The sequence below is a fragment of the Oncorhynchus nerka genome, linkage group LG12 (genome assembly GCF_034236695.1).
Source record: "Oncorhynchus nerka isolate Pitt River linkage group LG12, Oner_Uvic_2.0, whole genome shotgun sequence".
NCBI lineage: Eukaryota > Metazoa > Chordata > Actinopteri > Salmoniformes > Salmonidae > Oncorhynchus > Oncorhynchus nerka.
The window spans coordinates 8,263,656-8,276,781 of record NC_088407.1 but is presented as its reverse complement, the minus strand read 5'-3'; the positions used below and the strand labels follow the sequence as shown (position 1 = coordinate 8,276,781).

Here is a 13,126-nt window from a genome sequence, read left to right as displayed (position 1 = left end):
CCGTCTCTCTTCTCTCTCTGTCGTCTCTCTCCTCTCTCTGTCGTCTCTCTCCTCTCTGTCGTCTCTCTCTGTCGTCCCTCTTCTCTCTCTGTTGTCTCTCTTCTCTCCTCTCTGTCGTCTCTCCTCTCTCTGTCGTCTCTCTCCTCTCTCTGTCGTCTCTCTCCTCTCTGTCGTCTCTCTCTGTCGTCTCTCTTCTCTCTCTGTTGTCTCTCTCTGTCGTCTCTCTTCTCTCTCTGTCGTCTCTCTTCTCTCTCTGTCGTCTCTCTCCTCTCTGTCGTCTCTCTCTGTCGTCCCTCTTCTCTCTCTGTTGTCTCTCTCCTCTCTGTCGTCTCTCTCTGTCGTCTCTCTGTCATCTCTCTTCTCTCTCTGTCGTCTCTCTTCTCTCTCTGTCGTCTCTCTCCTCTCTCTGTCGTCTCTCTCTTCTCTCTCTGTCGTCTCTCTTCTCTCTCTGTCGTCTCTCTTCTCTCTCTGTCGTCTCTCTTCTCTCTCTGTCGTCTCTCTCCTCTCTCTGTCGTCTCTCTCTTCTCTCCTCTCTATCGTCTCTCTCCTCTCTCTGTCGTCTCTCTCTTCTCTCTCTGTCGTCTCTCTCCTCTCTCTGTCTTCTCTCTCTGTCGTCTCTCTCCTCTCTCTGTCGTCTCTCTCTTCTCTCTGTCGTCTCTCTCTTCTCTCTCTGTCGTCTCTCTCCTCTCTCTGTCGTCTCTCTCTTCTCTCCTCTCTGTCGTCTCTCTCCTCTCTGTCGTCTCTCTCTTCTCTCTCTGTCGTCTCTCTCCTCTCTCTGTCGTCTCTCTCTTCTCTCTGTCGTCTCTCTCTTCTCTCTCTGTCGTCTCTCTCCTCTCTCTGTCGTCTCTCTCCTCTCTCTGTCGTCTCTCTCTTCTCTCTCTGTCGTCTCTCTCCTCTCTCTGTCGTCTCTCTCTTCTCTCCTCTCTGTCGTCACTCTTCTCTCTGTCGTCTCTTCTCTCTGTCGTCTCTCTCCTCTCTGTCGTCTCTCTCTCCTCTCTGTCGTCTCCTCTGTCGTCTCTCTCTCTTCTCTGTCGTCTCTCCTCTGTCGTCTCTCTCCTCTCTGTCATCTCTCTCCTCTCTGTCGTCTCTCTCTGTCTCTCTCTCTCCTCTCTCTGTTGTCTCTCTATTCTCTCTCTGCCATCTCTCTTCTCTCTCTGTTGTCTCTCTCTCTGTCGTCTCTCTCCTCTCTCTGTTGTCTCTCCTCTCTCTGTCGTGTCTCTCCTCTCTCTGTCGTCTCTCTTCTCTCCTCTCTCTGTCGTCTCTCTGTCGTCTCTCTCCTCTCTCTGTCGTCTCTCTCCTCTCTCTCTGTCGTCTCTCTTCTCTCCTCTCTGTCGTCTCTCCTCTCTGTCGTCTCTCCTCTCTGTCGTCTCTCTCTTCTCTCGTCTCTGTCGTCTCTCTCCTCTCTGTCGTCTCTCTTCTCTTCTCTCTCTGTCGTCTCTCTCCTCTCTCTGTCGTCTCTCTTCTCTCCTCTCTGTCGTCTCTCTTCTCTCTCTGTCGTCTCTCTCTCCTCTCTGTCGTCTCTCTCCTCTCTCTGTCGTCTCTCTTCTCTCTGTCGTCTCTCTCTTCTCTCTCTGTCGTCTCTCTCCTCTCTCTGTCGTCTCTCTTCTCTCTCTGTCGTCTCTCTCCTCTCTCTGTCGTCTCTCTTCTCTCTCTGTCGTCTCTCCTCTCTCTGTCGTCTCTCTTCTCTCTGTCGTCTCTCTCTTCTCTCTCTGTCGTCTCTCTTCTCTCCTCTCTGTCGTCTCTCCTCTCTCTGTCGTCTCTCTCTCCTCTCTGTCGTCTCTCTTCTCTCTCTGTCGTCTCTCTCTGTCGTCCCTCTTCTCTCTGTCGTCTCTCTCTTCTCTCTCTGTCGTCACTCTTCTCTCTCTGTCGTCACTCTTCTCTCTGTCGTCTCTTCTCTCTGTCGTCTCTCTCTTCTCTCTGTCGTCTCTCTCTTCTCTCTGTCGTCTCTCTCCTCTCTGTCGTCTCTCTCCTCTCTGTCGTCTCTCTCTCCTCTCTGTCGTCTCTCCTCTGTCGTCTCTCTCCTCTCTGTCATCTCTCTCCTCTCTGTCGTCTCTCTCTCCTCTCTCTGTTGTCTCTCTCTTCTCTCTCTGTCATCTCTCTTCTCTCTCTGTCGTCTCTCTCTCCTCTCTCTTGTCTCTCTCTTCTCTCTCTTCTCTCTCTGTTGTCTCTCTCTGTCGTCTCTCTCTTCTCTCTCTGTCGTCTCTCTCCTCTCTCTCTGTCGTCTCTCTGTCGTCTCTCTCCTCTCCCTTTCTCAGTCACACATCCTTTCACCTCTCTCCTATCAGACTCTGGTAACCCTGGATGAGGCTGGAGGTGATGGGGAGGATGATGAGGGGGAAGAGCAGAACAAGAGTCCTGAACCAGCGCAGAACCAGCAAGCTGACCACACAGGTCTGTCTGTCAGAGTAGCAGAGGGGGGTATCTGGACAGAAGGGGGTGTGTATCTGGACAGATGGGGAGTGTATGGGGACAGCTGGGGGGGATATGGGGCCAGAAGGGGGGGGTGTATGGGGACAGAAAGGGGGGATATGGGGCCAGAAGGGGGGTGTATGGGGACAGAAGGGGGGTGTAATGGGACAGAAGGGGGGGGACAGAAGGGGGGGGACAGAAGGGGGTTGTATCGGGACAGAGGGGGGGGTGTATCGGGACAGAAGGGGAGGAGTCCTCTCGTCCTCTAAACCATTTCTCTCCTCTAGCTGATGCTACAGGGTCTCCTGGTGCAGAGGACGACGGCAGGGGCATGGAGGAAATCAGGAGAATGGACTTTGTGACCGTGGATGAAGTGGGAGAGGAGGAGGAGGAGGCTGTTACCACAAGGAGAGGAGCCAGGGGGAGGAAGAGGGCCCGACAGACCTCTGGTAAGATAGAGGGACACACACACACACTCACACTCAGAGACACACACACACACACTCAGAGACACACACACACACTCGGAGACACACACACTCACACTCACACTCAGGGACACACACTCACACTCAGAGACACACACACACACACTCGGAGACACACACACACACTCGGAGACACACACACACACACACACACACACTCGGAGACACACACACACACTCAGAGACACACACACACTCGGAGACACACACACTCGGAGACACACACACACACACACTCGGAGACACACACACACACTCGGAGACACACACACTCACTCGGAGACACACACACACACTCAGAGACACACACACACACTCGGAGACACACACACTCAGAGACACACACACGCACACAGAGACACACACACAGAGACACACACACACACACAGAGACACACACACACAGAGACACACACACACACACTCGGAGACACACATGATTTGAGTTGTTGTTGAGAATGTTGCAGCTGTATTTCTCCATCTTCTCTCATCACAGCCAGGAAACCAGTGAAGGTGAAGAAGGTGAGAGTTAAAGAAGAGGAAGAGGAGGAGCCTCGGGCAGATACGACTCCTCCCACTGACACAGCTTCTGTTGACGCTCCTTCCTCATTGCTCCAAGTCGCTGTGACCTCAGAGGTAGACGCCCAACCAGCTGCCTCGGTCCCAGACCTCCAGGAGAAAGAGAGGAAGGCTGATACCCCGGCAGACCAACCCAGCCTGGAGGCCTCCTCAGCAGGGCAGGAGAGGCAGACGGACCCCCCTGAGAACCAGAGTCTGGAGGGGAAACAGGAGACAACAGATATCAGTGTTGGAAAAGCTTGGACGGACTCCACGACACCACAAGGTAGAGAGAGAACCACATGTTGTTCAGTAGTTCATGAGACACCAGCCTCGTAGCGTCACTGAGGTGTCACATTCCCGTGGAGAAGTTTTATTTTTGAAACGTATGTGTCATCTTTTTCAAATGTGACCACAGACTGAGTCATTTTTCCTTGGCTGGTATCTGTATTCCAGGCGGTGTGAATATCAGGTCGTCCCTGGATGTTCCTAATGGTGGTCATGGTGACGTGTGTTTGATAGGAACATAATGACATGATATCTGGACTCTGTTCTTGCTGCCAAATTAATCTGTTTTCTCCCTTCGCCTTTGTTCTTCCTGACTCCTCTCTCTCTCTCTCCACATCTCTCTCTCCACATCTCTCTCTCTCTCCACATCTCTCTCTCTCTCTCTCTCTCTCTCTCCACATCTCTCTCTCTCTCTCTCTCCACATCTTTCTCTCTCTCTCTCTCTCTCACATCTCTCTCTCCACATCTCTCTCCACATCTCTATCTCTCTCTCTCCACATCTCTCTCTCTCCACATCTCTCTCTCTCTATCTCGCTCTCTCTCTCCACATCTCTCTCTCTCCACATCTCTCGCTCTCTCATCTCTCTCTCTATCTCTCTCTCTCTCTCCACATCTCTCTCTCTCCACATCTCTCTCTCTCTCATCTCTCTCTCTCTATCTCTCTCTCTCTCTCTCCACATCTCTCTATCTCTCTCTCTCTCCACATCTCTCTCTCTCCACATCTCTCGCTCTCTCATCTCTCTCTCTCTATCTCTCTCTCTCTCTCTCCACATCTCTCTCTCTCTATCTCTCTCTCTCTCTCCACATCTCTCTCTCTCCACATCTCTCGCTCTCTCATCTCTCTCCACATCTCTATCTCTCTCTCTCTAGAAGCCAGTGAACAGAGAAGAGAGGAGGAAGAGGAGCCTGAATTAAAACGTTGTCGTTCTGAGTCTCCTCTGATCACAGACTTCAAACTGCCTCCCTTCAGCCCTCACAACCCTATAGGTGATACTGACAGACACACTCCCCGACAGACACACACACACACACTATTTCTTATCAGGTTGAACTGACCCCCCTCCCTCTCTCCTCTCCAGGCCAGGACTTTGTGGTTCCTAAGACAGGGTTCTTCTGTAGGTTGTGTTCTCTGTTCTACGGGAACGAACACACAGCCAAGAAGACCCACTGCAGCAGTCTGCAACACTATCAGAACATGCAGGTATCAACATCTCTATACCAGTTAGTTGGGAGCCGGACTGACTGGGGGGGACTGACCGGGGGGAGGCCGGGGGCTGACGGGTGGGACCGGGGGGAGAGGCCGGACCGACGGGTGGGGGGACTGACGGATGGGACCGGGTGAAGGTATATTTTTAGACCTGTTAGTTTGATACATTGAATTGACTGGTTTCATTATTAGGCCTGTAAATAACCAGTTCTGGACAACTAACAATGATAATAACCTCTACCTGTCACCTCCACCCCCCCCTCTCTCTCTCCCTCTCTCTTTCTCTCCCCTCTCTTTCTCCCCTACCCCCCTCTCTGCCTCTCTCTCTCTACCCTCTCTCTCTCCTCTCTCTCTCTCTCCTCTCTCTCTCCCTCTCTCTCTCCCTCTCTCTCTCTCCCTCTCTCTCTCTCTCTCTCTCTCTCCCTCTCTCTTTCTCTCCCCCTCTTTCTCCCCTCTCCCTCTTTCTCTCCTCTCTCTCTTTCTCTCTCTATCCCCCTCTCTCTCTACCCCCCCCTCTCCCTCTCTCCTCTCTCTCTCTCTCTCTCTCTCTCTCTTTATCTCCCCTCTATCTGCCCCTCTCTTTCTCTCCAACTCTCTCTCCCTTCCCCTCTCTCTCTCTCTCGTTCTCTCCCCTCTCTCGTTCTCTCCCCCTCTCTTTCTCTCCCCTCTCTCTCTACCCCCTCTCTCTTTCTCTATCCCCTCTCTCTCTCTCTCTCTCTCTCTCTTTCTCCCCCTCTCTTTCTCTCCCCTCTCCTCTCTCTCTTTTCTATCCCCCTCTCTCTCTACCCCTCTCTCTTTCTCTATCCCCCTCTCTCTTTCTCTCCAGAAATATTACCTGGAAGGAAGTACCGTCTCCAAATGACCCCCTTGACCCTGGATGTTTCCCAAATGGCACCCTATACCCTACATAGTGCACTACTTTAGACCAGAGCACCATAGTGCTCTGGTGGCAGGGTGCCATTTGACTCCCAACTCAATCTATATTTTCTAATTTGTGTGTCTGAAACAACTGTAAGTCTGGTCATAATACTACACTATATGGGGAGACAGAGGATCTGAGTACAGGAGTGTAGATCCAGGATCTGTCCCCCCCAGTCCATATAGTTATAGATCAGTCCCCCCCAGTCCATATGAGTTACAGATCAGTCCCCCCCCCAGTCCATATGAGTTACAGATCTGTCCCCCAGTCCATATGAGTTACAGATCTGTCCCCCCCCAGTCCATATGAGTTACAGATCAGTCCCCCAGTCCATATAGTTATAGATCAGCCCCCCAGTCCATATAGTTATAGATCAGTCCCCCCGTCCATATAGTTATAGATCAGTCCCCCCCCAGTCCATATAGTTATAGATCAGTCCCCCCCCAGTCCATATAGTTATAGATCAGTCCCCCCCCCCCAGTCCATATAGTTATAGATCAGTCCCCCCCCCAGTCCATATAGTTATAGATCAGTCCCCCCAGTCCATATAGTTATAGATCAGTCCCCCCCAGTCCATATAGTTATAGATCAGTCCCCCCCAGTCCATATAGTTATAGATCAGTCCCCCCCCAGTCCATATAGTTATAGATCAGTCCCCCCCCAGTCCATATAGTTATAGATCAGCCCCCCCCCCAGTCCATATAGTTATAGATCAGTCCCCCCCCCAGTCCATATGAGTTACAGATCAGTCCCCCCAGTCCATATGAGTTACAGATCTGTCCCCCAGTCCATATGAGTTACAGATCTGTCCCCCCAGTCCATATGAGTTACAGATCAGTCCCCCAGTCCATATAGTTATAGATCAGTCCCCCCCCAGTCCATATAGTTATAGATCAGTCCCCCCCCCGTCCATATAGTTATAGATCAGTCCCCCCCAGTCCATATAGTTATAGATCAGTCCCCCCCAGTCCATATAGTTATAGATCAGTCCCCCCAGTCCATATAGTTATAGATCAGTCCCCCCAGTCCATATAGTTATAGATCAGTCCCCCCCCCAGTCCATATAGTTATAGATCAGTCCCCCCAGTCCATATAGTTATAGATCAGTCCCCCCCAGTCCATATAGTTATAGATCAGTCCCCCCAGTCCATATAGTTATAGATCAGTCCCCCCCCCAGTCCATATAGTTATAGATCAGTCCCCCCAGTCCATATAGTTATAGATCAGTCCCCCAGTCCATATAGTTATAGATCAGTCCCCCCAGTCCATATAGTTATAGATCAGTCCCCCCCAGTCCATATAGTTATAGATCAGTCCCCCCCAGTCCATATAGTTATAGATCAGTCCCCCCAGTCCATATAGTTATAGATCAGTCCCCCCCAGTCCATATAGTTATAGATCAGTCCCCCCCCCAGTCCATATAGTTATAGATCAGTCCCCCCCAGTCCATATAGTTATAGATCAGTCCCCCCCAGTCCATATAGTTATAGATCAGTCCCCCCCAGTCCATATAGTTATAGATCAGCCCCCCAGTCCATATAGTTATAGATCAGTCCCCCCCCAGTCCATATAGTTATAGATCAGTCCCCCCCAGTCCATATAGTTATAGATCAGTCCCCCCCAGTCCATATAGTTATAGATCAGTCCCCCAGTCCATATAGTTATAGATCAGTCCCCCCCAGTCCATATAGTTATAGATCAGTCCCCCCCAGTCCATATAGTTATAGATCAGTCCCCCCCCCAGTCCATATGAGTTACAGATCAGTCCCCCCCAGTCCATATGAGTTACAGATCTGTCCCCCCAGTCCATATGAGTTACAGATCTGTCCCCCCAGTCCATATGAGTTACAGATCAGTCCCCCCAGTCCATATAGTTATAGATCAGCCCCCCCAGTCCATATAGTTATAGATCAGTCCCCCCCCCCAGTCCATATAGTTATAGATCAGTCCCCCCCAGTCCATATAGTTATAGATCAGTCCCCCCCAGTCCATATAGTTATAGATCAGTCCCCCCCAGTCCATATAGTTATAGATCAGTCCCCCCCCAGTCCATATAGTTATAGATCAGTCCCCCCCCAGTCCATATAGTTATAGATCAGTCCCCCCCAGTCCATATAGTTATAGATCAGTCCCCCAGTCCATATAGTTATAGATCAGTCCCCCCCAGTCCATATAGTTATAGATCAGTCCCCCCCCAGTCCATATAGTTATAGATCAGCCCCCCCCAGTCCATATAGTTATAGATCAGTCCCCCCCAGTCCATAGAGTTACAGATCAGTCCCCCCCAGTCCATATGAGTTACAGATCTGTCCGCCCCCCCAGTCCATATGAGTTACAGATCTGTCCCCCCCAGTCCATATGAGTTATAGATCAGTCCCCCCAGTCCATATAGTTATAGATCAGTCCCCCCAGTCCATATAGTTATAGATCAGTCCCCCCCAGTCCATATAGTTATAGATCAGTCCCCCCCAGTCCATATAGTTATAGATCAGTCCCCCCCAGTCCATATAGTTATAGATCAGTCCCCCCCCCAGTCCATATAGTTATAGATCAGTCCCCCCCAGTCCATATAGTTATAGATCAGTCCCCCCAGTCCATATAGTTATAGATCAGTCCCCCCAGTCCATATAGTTATAGATCAGTCCCCCAGTCCATATAGTTATAGATCAGTCCCCCAGTCCATATAGTTATAGATCAGTCCCCCCAGTCCATATAGTTATAGATCAGTCCCCCCCAGTCCATATAGTTATAGATCAGTCCCCCAGTCCATATAGTTATAGATCAGTCCCCCCCAGTCCATATAGTTATAGATCAGTCCCCCCAGTCCATATAGTTATAGATCAGTCCCCCCCCAGTCCATATAGTTATAGATCAGTCCCCCCCAGTCCATATAGTTATAGATCAGTCCCCCAGTCCATATAGTTATAGATCAGTCCCCCAGTCCATATAGTTATAGATCAGTCCCCCCCAGTCCATATAGTTATAGATCAGTCCCCCCCAGTCCATATAGTTATAGATCAGCCCCCCAGTCCATATAGTTATAGATCAGTCCCCCCAGTCCATATAGTTATAGATCAGTCCCCCCCAGTCCATATAGTTATAGATCAGCCCCCCCCAGTCCATATAGTTATAGATCAGTCCCCCCCAGTCCATATAGTTATAGATCAGTCCCCCCCAGTCCATATAGTTATAGATCAGTCCCCCCCCAGTCCATATAGTTATAGATCAGTCCCCCCCAGTCCATATAGTTATAGATCAGTCCCCCCAGTCCATATAGTTATAGATCAGTCCCCCCCCCAGTCCATATAGTTATAGATCAGTCCTGATTCCCCCCAGTCCATATAGTTATAGATCAGTCCCCCCCAGTCCATATAGTTATAGATCAGTTCCCCCAGTCCATATAGTTATAGATCAGTCCCCCCCAGTCCATATAGTTATAGATCAGTCCCCCCCCAGTCCATATAGTTATGGATCAGCCCCCCCCAGTCCATATAGTTATAGATCAGTCCCCCCCCAGTCCATATAGTTATAGATCAGTCCCCCAGTCCATATAGTTATAGATCAGCCCCCCCAGTCCATAGTTATAGATCAGTCCCCCCCAGTCCATATAGTTATAGATCAGCGTCCATTCATAGTAACTAGATTCAGTGGCCCATATAGTTATAGATCAGTCCCCCCAGTCCATATAGTTATAGATCAGTCCCCCAGTCCATATAGTTAAAGATCAGTCCCCTGATCCATATAGTTATAGATCAGTCCCCCAGTCCATATAGTTATAGATCAGTGCCCCCCCAGTCCATATAGTTATAGATCAGTCCCCCCCAGTCCATATAGTTATAGATCAGTCCCCCCAGTCCATATAGTTATAGATCAGTCCCCCCCCAGTCCATATAGTTAAAGATCAGTCCCCCCCCCCCCAGTCCATATAGTTATGATCTTACAGGCTGATCCAGGATCAGTCCTCCTCCTCTGAAAGGCTTTGTGAATATGGGCCCCAATGTCAAAATCAAAACAGTTTCATGGTTGTTGTTGTTTTTTTTTGTGTGTGGGGGGGGGTATTTGGATGTCTGTTTTAATTTAAGAAGCGTAGTCATGTTTTGGAGGACGCACAACTTATCCTTCGACCTCCCGTTGGTTGAGTTGCAGCGATGGCACACGATTGAAATTGATTTAAAAAAATGTATAATAACATCATTTGTCTTTACGCCGTAATTTTTTAATTGATATGTGATTAAATGGGTAAGGGAATTGTAAATATCAATGACAATTGTTTCAGATCTATTTGACCTTATAATCGCTGGAGACGAATGTGAAGCCAGTCATAATGGCAGCAAACTGATTCATATAACTGATTCATATAACTGATTCAGTCATAATGGCAGCAAACTGATTCATATAACTGATTCATATAACTGATTCAGTCATAATGGCAGCAAACTGATTCATATAACTGATTCAGTCATAATGGCAGCAAACTGATTCATATAACTGATTCAGTCAATAATGACAGCAAACTGATTCATATAACTGATTCAGTCATAATGGCAGCAAACTGATTCATATAACTGATTCAGTCAATAATGGCAGCAAACTGATTCATATAACTGATTCAGTCAATAATGGCAGCAAACTGATTCATATAACTGATTCAGTCATAATGGCAGCAAACTGATTCATATAACTGATTCAGTCAATAATGGCAGCAAACTGATTCATATAACTGATTCAGTCATAATGGCAGCAAACTGATTCATATAACTGATTCATGTAACTGATTCATATCGCCATATCAACTTTCCCCACAGTAAAGTTTATGAAATGATGTGCCATTATGCAGAATTTTAATTTGTACGACCTTTGATCTTACAGAGATGGGTTACTGTCAAATCTATTAATTATAGGCTACTTTCTCTCGTTTCCTATTTCTATCATGTTAAATATTAGCCACGTATCTTTCTTCTGTGCAAAAAAACAACGTAAAACGTTTTTTTTATTTTTTATTTTATGATTCATAAATACTTTCCTAAATCAGAATATTTTTAAAATCGTAACAAATTGGTACCGTGAAGAAGATGAACATGCAGATATACTTTGTAGATAGTTCTTTCATTGAGCCCAAATATTCTGAGCCTTGAACGTTGAATGGAAAAAACTCCCAAGAGAAAATCTTTTGGCCAGAAAGTGGGGTGAATTTTCAGCTTTTGAATTAAATGTATTCAGCCCTCGGAAGGAAGCCACGCCTCTAAAACACCTGTTACACACCTGCAGTCAGGTAAGACTGAATACCAACTACTGTGCAAGTGCATAGGGAAGGTGTAATGTCCAAAGTTGGAACGCGGCCCATAGAGCAGGGTTGGCCCAACCCTCTCCTTTTGGCCCAACCCTCTCCTTTTGGCCCCAGTACTGACATAGAGAATACCTCCCGATCAATAAACATACCAGCAGTGAACAGTGAAGTAATTATGGTTCAACTGTAGAATTGTGTCAACAATAGCTATGTTTAGCTAGTTGGGAGAATTGTTATTGTGTGTGTGGGGGGGGGGGGGGGGGTGTGTCTCGTGGTCGTTGGACGTGAAGAGGAAGTCACTTTAGACTACTTAGATGTACCCTCGTGTCTCATCCGCCAATCAGGTCAATCAATCTGTGCCACTTACCGTGGGCAGATGTCTCGAAGGTTTGTACCGATGCTGTTCTTCGGCCACGTTCCAGGCTGATTACATCACAGAAGATCCAGCAGAAGAAGAAGCCAAGAAGCCAGAGCTAAATGTGTATCAGCGAATCAGATGCCCGACAGGAAACCATGATATGACCAATGTACGGTATATAAACGTACACATTTTCTAGCATCATAAATTGCAACCGCAGACAGGACAGGTAAAACACGAATCCCTCAGTTTGCTCCAATGGGTTGCAGCTGGTGTGACCTCCGCTGTCTTGGGTAAGTAGATAACTATATAAAGACACTGGATCTCCAACGTGCTGCTTCACCCAAAAACAAATGTTCTTCTTTACAGGTGCTGTGTACATTAATAACTACCCAGTGAAGGGGTGCATTAATAACTACCCAGTGAAGGTGCTGTGTACATTAATAACTGTCCCAGTGAAGGTGCTGTGTACATTAATAACTACCCAGTGAAGGTGTACATTAATAACTACCCAGTGAAGGTGTACATTAATAACTACCCAGTGAAGGTGTACATTAATAACTACCCAGTGAAGGTGTACATTAATAACTGTCCCAGTGAAGGTGTACATTAATAACTACCCAGTGAAGGTGTACATTAATAACTGTCCCAGTGAAGGTGTACATTAATAACTACCCAGTGAAGGTGTACATTAATAACTACCCAGTGAAGGTGTACATTAATAACTACCCAGTGAAGGTGTACATTAATAACTGTCCCAGTGAAGGTGTACATTAATAACTACCCAGTGAAGGTGTACATTAATAACTACCCAGTGAAGGTGTACATTAATAACTACCCAGTGAAGGTGTACATTAATAACTGTCCCAGTGAAGGTGTACATTAATAACTACCCAGTGAAGGTGTACATTAATAACTACCCAGTGAAGGTGTACATTAATAACTACCCAGTGAAGGTGTACATTAATAACTACCCAGTGAAGGTGTACATTAATAACTGTCCCAGTGAAGGTGTACATTAATAACTACCCAGTGAAGGTGTACATTAATAACTACCCAGTGAAGGTGTACATTAATAACTACCCAGTGAAGGTGTACATTAATAACTACCCAGTGAAGGTGTACATTAATAACTACCCAGTGAAGGTGTACATTAATAACTGTCCCAGTGAAGGTGTACAGTGAAGGTGTACATTAATAACCCACCCAGTGAAGGTGTACATTAATAACTACCCAGTGAAGGTGTACATTAATAACTACCCAGTGAAGGTGTACATTAATAACTACCCAGTGAAGGTGTACATTAATAACTACCCAGTGAAGGTGTACATTAATAACTGTCCCAGTGAAGGTGTACATTAATAACTGTCCCAGTGAAGGTGTACATTAATAACTACCCAGTGAAGGTGTACATTAATAACTACCCAGTGAAGGTGTACATTAATAACTACCCAGTGAAGGTGTACATTAATAACTACCCAGTGAAGGTGTACATTAATAACTGTCCCAGTGAAGGTGTACATTAATAACTACCCAGTGAAGGTGTACATTAATAACTACCCAGTTAAGGTGTACATTAATAACTACCCAGTGAAGGTGTACATTAATAACT

At 47.4% G+C, this 13,126-nt stretch overlaps 1 protein-coding gene across 1 annotated transcript in view; it reads left to right on the top strand.

The window, feature by feature from the left end:
* The window catches only part of LOC115127651 (uncharacterized), a 56,154-nt gene extending 50,110 nt beyond the window's left edge, over positions 1–6,044 (top strand). The window contains exons 17-22 of the mRNA XM_065026002.1: positions 2,286–2,391; positions 2,697–2,858; positions 3,394–3,741; positions 4,614–4,730; positions 4,823–4,944; positions 5,777–6,044. Of these exons, the coding sequence (XP_064882074.1) occupies positions 2,286–2,391; positions 2,697–2,858; positions 3,394–3,741; positions 4,614–4,730; positions 4,823–4,944; positions 5,777–5,812 (891 nt within the window). The 3' untranslated portion in view covers positions 5,813–6,044. The remainder of the gene's footprint in view (positions 1–2,285; positions 2,392–2,696; positions 2,859–3,393; positions 3,742–4,613; positions 4,731–4,822; positions 4,945–5,776) is intronic.
* The last annotated feature ends 7,082 nt before the right edge of the window (positions 6,045–13,126 follow it).